Source organism: Vidua chalybeata, chromosome 5 (assembly GCF_026979565.1).
Source record: "Vidua chalybeata isolate OUT-0048 chromosome 5, bVidCha1 merged haplotype, whole genome shotgun sequence".
Classification (NCBI taxonomy): Eukaryota; Metazoa; Chordata; class Aves; order Passeriformes; family Viduidae; genus Vidua; species Vidua chalybeata.
The window spans coordinates 23,253,698-23,265,134 of record NC_071534.1 but is presented as its reverse complement, the minus strand read 5'-3'; the positions used below and the strand labels follow the sequence as shown (position 1 = coordinate 23,265,134).

The 11,437-nt window shown below is 41.9% G+C and overlaps 1 protein-coding gene across 1 annotated transcript; it reads right to left on the bottom strand.

Moving 5' to 3' along the window:
- Positions 1–571: 571 nt before the first annotated feature.
- On the bottom strand, positions 572–1,150 carry LOC128787952 (basic salivary proline-rich protein 4-like). The gene has a single exon (XM_053942562.1). It carries the CDS (start codon positions 1,148–1,150, stop codon positions 572–574), a length of 579 nt encoding a protein of 192 aa, XP_053798537.1.
- Between the last annotated feature and the right edge of the window lie 10,287 nt (positions 1,151–11,437).

Here is an 11,437-nt window from a genome sequence, read left to right as displayed (position 1 = left end):
TGAGGTCTTTTTTCGCCCCCCCCCCCTTCTCTGAACACACTGCAAGATCAGGCAGCAGCACTTTATATCTGGTCCTTTTCTAGAAGACAATTATCAGTCATGCATATGTGATATTGGTGTTTCTGTGACACCCCTAAAACATTTTTCTGAGCCCTTAAGCAAATTTGTTGTAGCAGTAGTATCTATCTATCTATCTAGAGTATTTGCAGTTGTATCTAGATGTATCCACAGGATTTCAGCTTCCTGCTCATTTGAGGATGGAGGAGGAGTAACCAAGACGTCAAAAATTTAAAGTATTTTACTCCTTTACTTCCTTTGTGGAAGACAGGTTTGGGTTAACAGAAAGTCAAATTCTTCTTGGTAAATTACACAAATGTTGAATGAAAATGATTGCTTGAAGAATTTGTAAACTTATCTTTCATGTTTCTCAGTGCTGCTGATACTACTTGGGGAAAGTGAATCTGTAGTTCTTCTCAACTCAATGGGTCTTCAGTTTCACCATCATGCTTCTTGTAACTAGAGAAATACCCAAACCAGTCATAAAGATTTGCTTAAAATAGTGAACAGGATGTTACTGATAGCAGATATAGGGTTTGCAGCCCGGTCCTGTGGTTATGCCGATGTTCCCCTTGGCAAATGAGGGTGTCCCAAAGCTCCGGTGAAACGCGTGAGCCAAGGAGCATCTCCACTGCCCGGGGAGGCTCTGGGCTTGTTGCCTGCGGGTGGGGGTCGTTCGGAGTCCTGCGGGCTTGAGCCTGGACTGAGCCATATCTCCGGCTTTGCAGCTCCAGCCCGTCCGGGCGAGGGGACAGCTCGGGGTGTGGCGCTCCTTGGGGACGAACAGCGGGTGCGGTGAGGTGCCGGGGCCGGGGCCGGGCGGCGGCGCTTGGGGCCGGCGGTTTCCCGGGCGATGGGTGGGGAGAGGAGGAGGAGGAGGAGGAAGAGGAGGAGGAGGGGTCCCCGCGGCTTTATCTCCCACCCGGCTCCGCCCGCCGCCGGCTGTCTCCCGTGACCGCAGCGCACCGGCGGGCGCAGCGCCGGCCAGGGCAGCGCCCATGGGCTGCGGCAACTCCACGGCCGGCGGCGCGGGCGGGCGAGGTAGGGCGGCGGGCCGGGCCGGGCCGGGTTGGGCGAGCGGCGGGGCGAGCATCCCCTCCGTGCTGGGCAGCCCTTCGGGACTGCGGGATTGCAGGGGGCGGCGGCGGGCACGCACCCGCACCCGGCAGGGATACAGCCCCCGGCTCGGGGGATGCCCGTCCGAGCCGCGGGAATCGCTGCCCGCCCTCTTGCAAGAGCATATTCCTTTCCCGAGGCTGATCCGCTTGCTCAGGGGAGAGAGGGTGATGTGGCCTGCCGCGGGCACCGGCGGCTTTCTGGTGCCCGCTTGTCGCTAGGATCACCACCTCCGACAGGAACTGCCCAGGGCACGGCGAGCCCAGGCCGGGAGCTGGACGTAAGGATCCCGCTGGGGATGTCAGCTCCATCCTCTTCGCTTCCCTATAAGGCCACAAATGCTACTTCTGAAATTAATTTCTGCCACATCTTCGCCTTTTGCTTATTGGAGAAGTTGGAGGATATTCCATGATTGAGGTTTTATGCATGTTAATGTGTACTGCTGGCTGGTGCGTCCAGCTGGCTCCCTTATTTGTTCATTGCTATTTTCAAAGCAAGATCTGGGAAGATGGTGCTGTTGTGCTCTTTCTCCCCCCTGCCCCCGCAGAATAGGAAAGTACATGGAAACTGTTAAGTGGACCTTCACCCTGTAATTATAATATGAGCATTTCTCAATAATTTTTCATCCTAGCTGCACTTGGCAAACATTGCCACCTGCTCCAGTACCTTTATCAAGTCTTTCAGATGCACTTGTGAGCTTTCAACTCTTGCAAATATGCAAAATAATGGTTGGACAACTTAGAATTACTGGGTCCCCATCTCTTACTGTTTTGATTTGACTTGATTTAACCAGAGTATCAGTGGTGCCATGGGTGGTGCTAGTCCTGACTTGATCCTGCTTGTGAGTGTGTGATGCTGCCTTCTCTAGGATGTACATATGTGTGGGTGCTTGTGGGGAGTGATGCTGGTTTACCTGTTCATCTCTGCACTACACACTCGGAGGAGAATGTGATTTTGCCATTCCCTACTTGATTTCTGTTAAATGATTATAACTTAGGATTTAGGTACTATGTCTATCCATCAGAGGCCTCTGTCACCCATAAAGAGCACACTGTGTGAATTTGCTTGAACATTCAGTGCTCTTATTAGAGCTGTCCTGTTTGCACAGATGAATTCTCTCCCTTCAGTTGATTCCCATATTGCTGTGACTGGAAGTTCCTTCTGTATGTGACCAGTCTAGCTTCATACCACTGAGGTGATGCTTGTTCACATCTTGTTTCTGTTTGCTGGATAAAAGCACCAGAGAGGTTCAGCCGAGAATGTTGAGTCAATTATTAGTCCATTTGTGGTAGTTTCTAAGTTAATGTTGATTTGACTGCCCTGTGGAACTTGTACCAGGGTACAAATGGGTAAATGTCAAATAGACTAACTCTGACAGCAGTATTATTTTGATCTCAAAGTTTGTTTAAATGTGTCCCTTTGCATTAGAGGTAGTTGTCTTGAACAGGTTTTGGCTTGTAGATACATTAAGTATTTTCACTGATGGTCTGACTTCTTTGATAGTTAAACTTACTTACACGTTATACATAAAATATTTAAACTTGCATTTTTTGGTAAACTTCTGCATGCTTTTTAGAAATATTCCACAGATCTCTAAGGGCTTAGTGCAGGTAAAACCCAACAATGCCACATAAAACCCATCATTAGTATAATGGAATTATTGCTGTTGCACTGATAGACCTCTCCAAATCCAATGCAGCTCTGAAAGGTCCAGTTCACTTCTCATTTTCACCACTGTCAGTCAGGAATTACTCTGTGCAGTCTATGGTCTTAAAATAACAAACAGCTGGTAATAAAAGCAAGATGTCAGATGTCTACTATTTATTTACTTCACTTAACATTCCTTACAAAGTGTGTCTAATAAAAATAAAATTATTTTATAAAGGGGAAGGAGAAGACTTGCCATTTTTATTTGGAATCCTCGAGCTTTTCAGGAAAATGCAAGTCACAATTTTACCAAAAGATGTGAAGACTATGTAAATACAAATAAATTTTGTGGCATGCACAGCATGACTACATTTTTAATGCTAAAGTTATGACTATTCTGTAGTCAGTAATGTCAAAGCTAGAGGTGCATAACATGTAATTAACCTGTAACACTCTGTCATACCATATGACTAAGTATAATATTGTAGCATACTTCACGGAACACATTAAATGTGTTATGCCAATCCCCATTTTCTTACTCTGGTAAAATTCCTGTTGTAGCCTAATTTGATTTTTCCTAAGCAGATGTATATATGGTGATAGTTCAGCTAATGATATTATCTTCTGTTGCATGGCTAGAATGACATCAGAGCATTCAGCTCTATGGTCTGTGAGATCTAAACTAATAGACATGATCTAGAATAACATTTCAGTCTGTGGTGCAGTACTCCAGAACACCAATATAACTCACAGCATTCAAATATTCTTTCCAGAGTATCAGTGGCAAAAAGCTCTTCAACTGAGAAATGGCAACTTCAGTTATCCAAGTAAACTGATGTGTATGCATCCTTCTTAAATTACCTAGCTATTTTATGTATTAACTATAGTTATTTTTTGTTTCTCAACTTGCTGTTTTCCTTATGTTTTGCTGTCCCATATCCTTTTTTCATGTTATTTCCTAGAGTTTTAGAAGCTCAAAAATAACTCTTCTCTTTCTTCTTTTTTTTTTGGTGTCTTTTAAAAATATGCTCTTAAACATTAATTTCCATTTTTTTTTCCTGAGTCAAGGCATTTCCCTTCATTCTAATGATTCTTCACTTAAAATTTTTAACTGCCTCCTCCTTTCTGTATCTATTATAGTAGCAATGACAGCATCTTAAATTATGGTACTCTTTGGAGGCTGTCAGTCTAGACTTAATTTAAATATATAGAGAAGCTGTTAGTCTGTGGAAAGCTTCAAGTACAGTCAAGTTATGATGAAGGAGAACTTTCACACCAAGTTTTAACAGATTTATTAACTTCAGGTTTGGTGCAATGCCCAGGAAGTCATTGTGCCATTTTATTGACTGGGTCTAATCTGTGTATGGAACTCCCACCTGATGAGCTGAAGAAATAATCAATGTGAAACAAATTGATGATATTCTATCCTCAGTTACAATGGGAGTATAAATAGAATAAATTCATTGATGTTAGAACGCGTTTCCTTACTGCTGACTGTTGGAGCACTTCAGAAAGAAGCCTGCAGTAGAAAACTCATTCTTAACAATTGCATGTATGTGTGTTTAATTTGGAGGGGTTTTATTTGCTTTTTGTAACAATTTGATGTGCAAGAAAATGTCATAGGGCATTGTTCATTAAAAAATATCAGGAAAATGCTTCATAATTTGATCAAAAGTCAAGTCCTGGCATTTTTTGTATCCATTTTATTCATGTGAGTGGTTGCCTCTCATGCTTTTTATATTTTTCTGAAGCTTTTGCCTCTCACCTTCACTCATGATGCATTTCTCAGCACAGAGGAATATCCTCAGTGGCTATCAATGTCTCTCAACCATCTTTTGCATTAGGCCTGCATTTATTGAAATCCTGCAGTGTTGCCAAGAGAAGCTGCTGTTGTTCTGAAAGAGCAAAACCCCCTCTCACCTAGTGGAAGATGCTTTGGGATAAATTCTTCTTTTTGACTTGTCACTGTTAAAATGCTGTGGGTTTTTTTGAGGGATCACAGCTCCACTGCTCTAGACAGAATGTTTTTTGTCTGTAATCACTGGGGCTCAGAGCAATATGTGGCTGAATAGGACACATTTATTTGCAGGCTGTACTCATTCTTCTCCTTCTGCAACTCTAAAATGCCAAAATGCACCTATGGTCCTACTATGTAAATGGTGTGAGCAGAGAGGTCATTCAGTATTGCCTATTTTTTTATGGATGTGGCTTCATAGCTACTCTTTAATGTCTTGCTGAGGACAGGTTAGAAAAACCAAGCAAACAAGAGCCTATCAAGACAAGGCTTGTAGGGTCAAGTGCTGCCTTTTTTTAGGCCAAGCTCTTATAGTGGGAAAAAATGGACAAACTTTATATATGTGAGCCTTTTCTCAAGTCATTTGTGGAAACCATCATATCTATGAGAGCACTAAGCCTTGCTGCTATGGAGCAAGCTGTAGAGTGTTTGTGGATCAGTAGTAAACAAGATTCTTTGGCTGAACCTCTGGCAGAAGGAACTTGAGCAGCAATAAAATTGTGTTGCTCACTAAACGTGCAAGAATTAGACAAATATGTCAGTAAAGTAACAGGGTGAGGGTGAATGGATTGGACTTTACAAATAAACACGTCTGTATGAACTGAGATGTTTTTGATTCCTTGGGAAATAATATCTATGTGTAAGGAAGTTCGGGCTCCCTAATGAACAAAAACTTTGAAGTTTTTACAGAGATTTTTTTATAGTACACCTAGCGAAAATGATGTTCATTTGCAAGCTCAGAACTCTTGAAGGAAGAAAACTCCTTTGTTAACTGGAAACACTCTCAGATCTATTGTCAGGTATCTTAGTGGTACTTGAATGAATTTGAACCAAACACTTGTTTCACTTTTGCTAGTGAAAATGAGAAATAGCCCCCTGGAAATTAATGGAATCCCATCAATGAAAGTGAGGACAAAATGGTTCGCTGTGCTTATAAAAAAGTAGAAAACATTGTATTTCTTTTTATATGTATTTTTAAATTTATTGTAAAAGTAAAACTGATCTCTTAAAAAGTGGATTTCTTTTTATCATACTCAGTTCTCAAAGTTTTTGTGTGAAATACATTTCAAAACACTGCAGTGATTTTTCAGCAGTGTACCCTTGCTAATATTCCAAGAAAACAAGTGCTGCCATGTGTGAACATTAGTGGCATATTTCCAAACACAGGTTTCTATAGCTCTACACAAAGCCTGGGCTGATGGCTTTGAGTGACGTCTCCCATCTCCAGAGTGAGGATGTACCATAATGCATTGAAGACAGGCATGGCACTGAACATGGACATGGCACTGAAGTGCACCAGTGATTGACTGGAACTTGATTATCACCTCTGGGGAGCGTAGCAGTGCTGTAGGCACACAGTTCCTCTCCCTCGGCTTGAGCTTTCAGTTTGTGTCTTAAACACTGTACTTTTGCTGTACTTCCTGCAAGCAAGACACATTTTTCAGATGGGCATCCAAGGTGCTTAGACTCAGAAGAGTCTTGGCAAAGGCCTCAAAAAGGGCCATGAACTTTTTTAGAGAAACTGATTTTGATTGCAGAGAATTTAGACTAAAAAATAAAGTCATGGGCCTCGTGCAGAACAGGCACAGCAAAGGAGTAGTTTCTTCTGGAAAAAATTAAAAATCCTGCTAGTTCCAGCTAGGCTTTTCAAAACACATTTTCTGAAGTGTTGCCGATGCCTGGGCTCTCTCTAGGGGTACAAGGGGGTGCCCTGAAGGCTCATAGCTGAGCTGACTGGATGAACTGGCCTTGGTGGCAGAAAATGTCTTCCTACATCGACAGAGATTGAGCTCTCACAGCAATGCCAGCCTTCCACCTGGACACAATTAATCTGAGAGGTTCACATGTAGTGCTTCACAGATGTGCCCTCAAAGCTGAAAAGTCTCAGAGGGCTCCCTGGTGGAGTAAGGTTTTAAAGCAAGGGCCTGAGCTTATTGTGAGCAGGGATACTCCCTCCAACTTTAGGCTTTTTTCTGATACGTAGCCATACTGAGATTTTGCTGACTCTGGAAGCAAGACTAACAGAAGAAATGTGTACAGTCTCATATGAGTCTAGTCTGTGTTGCTGCTGGGAAAAGGAGGGATAGTCAGGTCAGAAGAAATGGGAATGACATTGTGTTCAGGAATTAGCTGTAAAGGGTGATGTTTTCTGCCATTCAGCAATCCATTCAGAAAGCCTTGCATGTCTATTTCTTCCTCTTGTTTAAAATAAGAATGCAAAAGGCATATTCTTACATATCAAAGAGAGATGAAAGGTATTTGCTATTTATATATATATTTTTGGCAGCAGAAAAAATAAAAGTTTTCCAAAAAATGAAATACTATGGGAGAAAAAACCACAACCTACCTCCAAACTCAAAAAATCTCTGGGATTGGCTACTTCCATTTCTTCAGAGTGAGCTCAGATCACCTTTTCCAGCTAAGTGCTAAGAGGAAAGAAGAAGTGAAAGGTTTTTCTAATGTCTGCCCTCACTTCTGTAATTAATAGAACGGATAATTTACTGGTTACTCAGCTGAATTATATACTAGCAAGAGCAACAAAACATTAGTAACTTGGGAGGAACAAGAAAGAGTTTGTACTTGGGTAAATGTTTGTCTCCCAGCAAGAAACATTTGAGTCACCAAAACAAAAAAGTCAAAAAGTCAGTCACTTATACCAGGCAGCCAGGTGGCAGCTTTTGTGTCTTTGTTTTTTTGTTAAATAGCAAGATGAATTAAGGGGTGGTTGATCTCGTTAGGTGACTGGGGCTTTGGATGGGTTGTGTTCCAGTGTTTATATTAGTTTTGTCTAGTAATTTTATAAAACTTTGTTTATCTGGCAGGAAGAACGAGGTAGCATTTTACACACTTTGTGCCAGCTCTACAACTGCATCAAATGGCAGAATAATCAGGCATTTGGGAGTAACTACCTGGTTAATTGTGCCAACTTTGTGGCAGACAAAACCACCAGAGTTCTGAGCAAATGGAAGCATATAAAAGTCAGAAAGATTATTTTTTTTCTTATGTTGCTCCCATCTTGAGTGACTGCACCTGGGCACTGGTCCACAGCAGCATCATTTTCACACACTGAGAGTCTGGCCCAGATGTGATATATTTAAGAGATTGTGTGGATAGTCATTAAAGATAAACTGGACAATCATGAGAAATGTGTTCTCTTACAGTAGCAATTTTTTGTTGCTATTTCTGTGTTGCTTAGGACAGAAAGACAGAAAAACAATTAGTGCACTGTTGGTTTAGAGGATTATGCCATTACCTGGTAAACATGTTTTGTTTTTTTTTTCCTAGGTGCTACAGGGACTACTAAAGATGTGTAAGTACTTACTCTACTCTAATTTTTTAAATATATAACCCTGGACATATTTTCAGTCATACTAGCCTTATACTAGATTTAGTCATACGTGATTCATCTGGATCCTAACATATAATCAACACAACCAGATGTTTACTGCCTTTAGTGACAGCTTTCATCTCCCCAGAACAACTCCTGGTCTTGTTTACTTTTCTACAGATTTCTTTACTTGTTATTTCTCTAACAGAAATTTCTTTTCTCTGCTTCTGTTGAGACAGTTGTCTAGCAGAGCTGGTTATGTTACCTCAGACTGCTCTTCCCCAACATGTGCCAGTGCACCTTTTTCCAGAGGCCATATAATAGTATGAAGCCAGCACATAAATTTCCACCATGCCCAGTGAGAGATTTAGAATGCTACTGAGACAAATTTCCCCTCTTTGCATGAGACCCACTAACCCATCCAACTTCCTTTTCAAAGTGCCCACCTTCTCTAGGTATTCTCTGCATTAAAGACAGTATCTATTCGTTTGACACAGGGTAGCAGAGGGCAGCCCTACCCATCCTGTTTTTCTCTAAATGTGCAAGGTCTTTTTTTAGGGCTATTCTTACTTGCTGATACAGGAATGCACAGCAACAGCTTTATTCAGCCATAAGTGTATTTTTCTAGCAAAGAAAACCATAAAGAACTCCTCCCAAGGTCTTGCCTTCTCCTATTTCATGTGACTGGTATTTGCCACTAGAGTCTGTGACTGAGGGACCTGGGAAAGATTGTTATGTTATGCAATAGGAACATCCTTCAGTTTTATTTACTTCACATAGAATAACTCCTCTAATTAGATGGAGGAATCCTGGTGTAGAAATGAGGGTAGTCAAGTCAGATAAACAAGTGGAGGGAAGAGCTTAACAACAGGCTTGTCCTTGCTATTACAGAGGTAGGGCAAGAGAACTAACAACAGGTGTCACTTGGCTGATCAACACTGTTGCCACAGATACTCTTAAGATCTGTGTTACCTCTGAAGTCTGTTTTTTGGTCTTGCAGTGTCAGACAATAAATAAATTACAAAAGGCAATCTTATAAGCAACCTCTTCTTGATGCAGCCTGCAGCATCACTGCCCTCAGTACTTCTGTATTTACAAACCCACTGGTTTAATTTACAGCAGGGTCTTATTTATTGTTCAGTTTAGATGATTCAAGGACTGATTTGGAAATGCATCTTTCTTTTTGCTCATCAGTAAATCACATGCACTGTTGAATTATGAATGTTGTAGGCATGTTCCTGTGCTTAAAGGTATGGGGATGTGTAGAACTGTGTCTTTGTTTAGAATTGTGTTTAACTGTGTGTAAGCATTTTTAGAGCCGGGCTGCAGGAGTTAAAATGGGAACATTCTACTTATCAGTGTGAGTTCATCTGTCATGTTTCAAAATAGTATTGAGATAACTTAGAAAAAAATTAATTACTAGTGCAGTCTTCAACAAAGTGAAAGGGTCAATCCTGGAGCTATTACTCATTCAGATTAAGGATAGTGGAGCCAGCCAAACCACCCGTATGAGTAATAGCATGGTTGAACCTTCTCATCAGATGTTAGAAACACACACCTACTAATGAGGAATGGTAGTGATGCCCCAAAAGCCCTAATCAGGCATTCTAATGCTTAACAGAAGATTTTTATGAAGGAAGTAAGCTATCAGAAAAAATATTTTCATTGTTTATAGAAATGAACAAAGAAGATTCATATTAACTAATATTATAATAGAAATGAACAAAGCAGATTCATATTAACTAATATTATAGATTCACAAAAGCTTTTTACACCTTTTTACTTTCATCAGCTAAATCCTCTCTTTAAATAACCCTCTTATTTTTTTCTTTTGCTGTCAAATTTCAGTCATATCAGTTCTGATCCAGAAAAGCATTTAGGTTTGTCCATCCTTATATGCATGCTTTTTGATACCAAATCTGGTTATTCTAACTTGAGGTTTCTCATTTCTTGACTGTGACTCATTGTCAAAGTACCATGTCTCCTGGAGTGAGCAGCCAGACGGAAGGGGAGAGGGCTGGATCCTGCTCTGAGCCCTCCTGGGTGACTGTGTGGAAGCTGCTTTGCCCTCTGGGCCTGGAGTTTCTCCACCAATAAGATAGGGGTGGTGATATGATCTTCCTCTGAAAGGGCTCTTCCTCTCTGAGTGCTGTGTGGTGAGAAGGACACATGCTCTGAGAACATGTCTGCCCTCTGTGCTCCAACCCAGAATCTGCCAGCCAGCAGCCATGCTCCTGCCCCACTAATAAAGAAACATTCATCACTGCTAATTGGGAAGGCCTAGCTGTAGGAGAAGTTAAGGATATACTAGAAAGTAATGCAATGCTTGGGGTATTCAGTGCGTGGTTAAGTCTGGGGGAGGATTACAGTAGGAAGGAAAGGACACAACAGTTTGAGCCTGTTTCAAAATATTGAGAGGAAATGCATATGCAGGAAATACAAATGAAAGGCCCTTGTTCCCAAGAAACACCAAGAATCTGAGGAGTAGCTATCTGTCACTTGTTCAAAGTTCAATGAATCATTTCTGGACTACTGAGCACAGCTAGAAAGAGTCTCTATAATGCTCGGCACAAAGAGAGTCATAAAAGCTGCGGTAAGAAAAATGTGGATGGAAAGAATTAGTGTGAATGCCTGTCATCTTGACATTTAAAATATGTGAGAAATGGCAGCTTCTTTTACCATCAAATGGACATAGGACTGATGGATGTAAAAGCTGACAGATGAACAAAGTGTGTTTTTCAGACTTTGAGTGACAGGAAGACTCTTGGGACAGATGAAACCTTACCAAAAGAAACAGTTATTCAGCTGTAAATAGAATGCCATTTTGTGGATTTGCTGTTAAATCTGCCCATTGGCTCCAGGACTCTGCCCATGCTACCTGCTGAAAACCGTGCTCTCGGTTCCTCTGTGGATGTCAACAGCATCTGAGGCAGCGACACAGCAGCCGGTCAGCACAAAGCTCCTTGGACTGTTAAGTTCCTTTTGCTGTCTATTCCTGATGCAGAAAAGCTTATCCTAGCTTGCTGTCCCTGGAGGACTGCTGGACTCCTGTGTCTGTGAGTCCAGGAGATGTGGCAATGGGAGCACTGCCAAAACCAAAGGAGCTTCTCTCCAGTCTCCCTCTCACGTGGCTGAGCGTTGCTGTTGTGGCTTTGCTCCCTGGAGCCACCCGTGTTCACCCAGCCTGGGCGCAGAAGCAGCACCTGCCTCAGTGGCTCAGCAGACACTAAACATGCAAAATTAGTGGGCACCTTGCAAAAGGGGGTCTTGAGCCA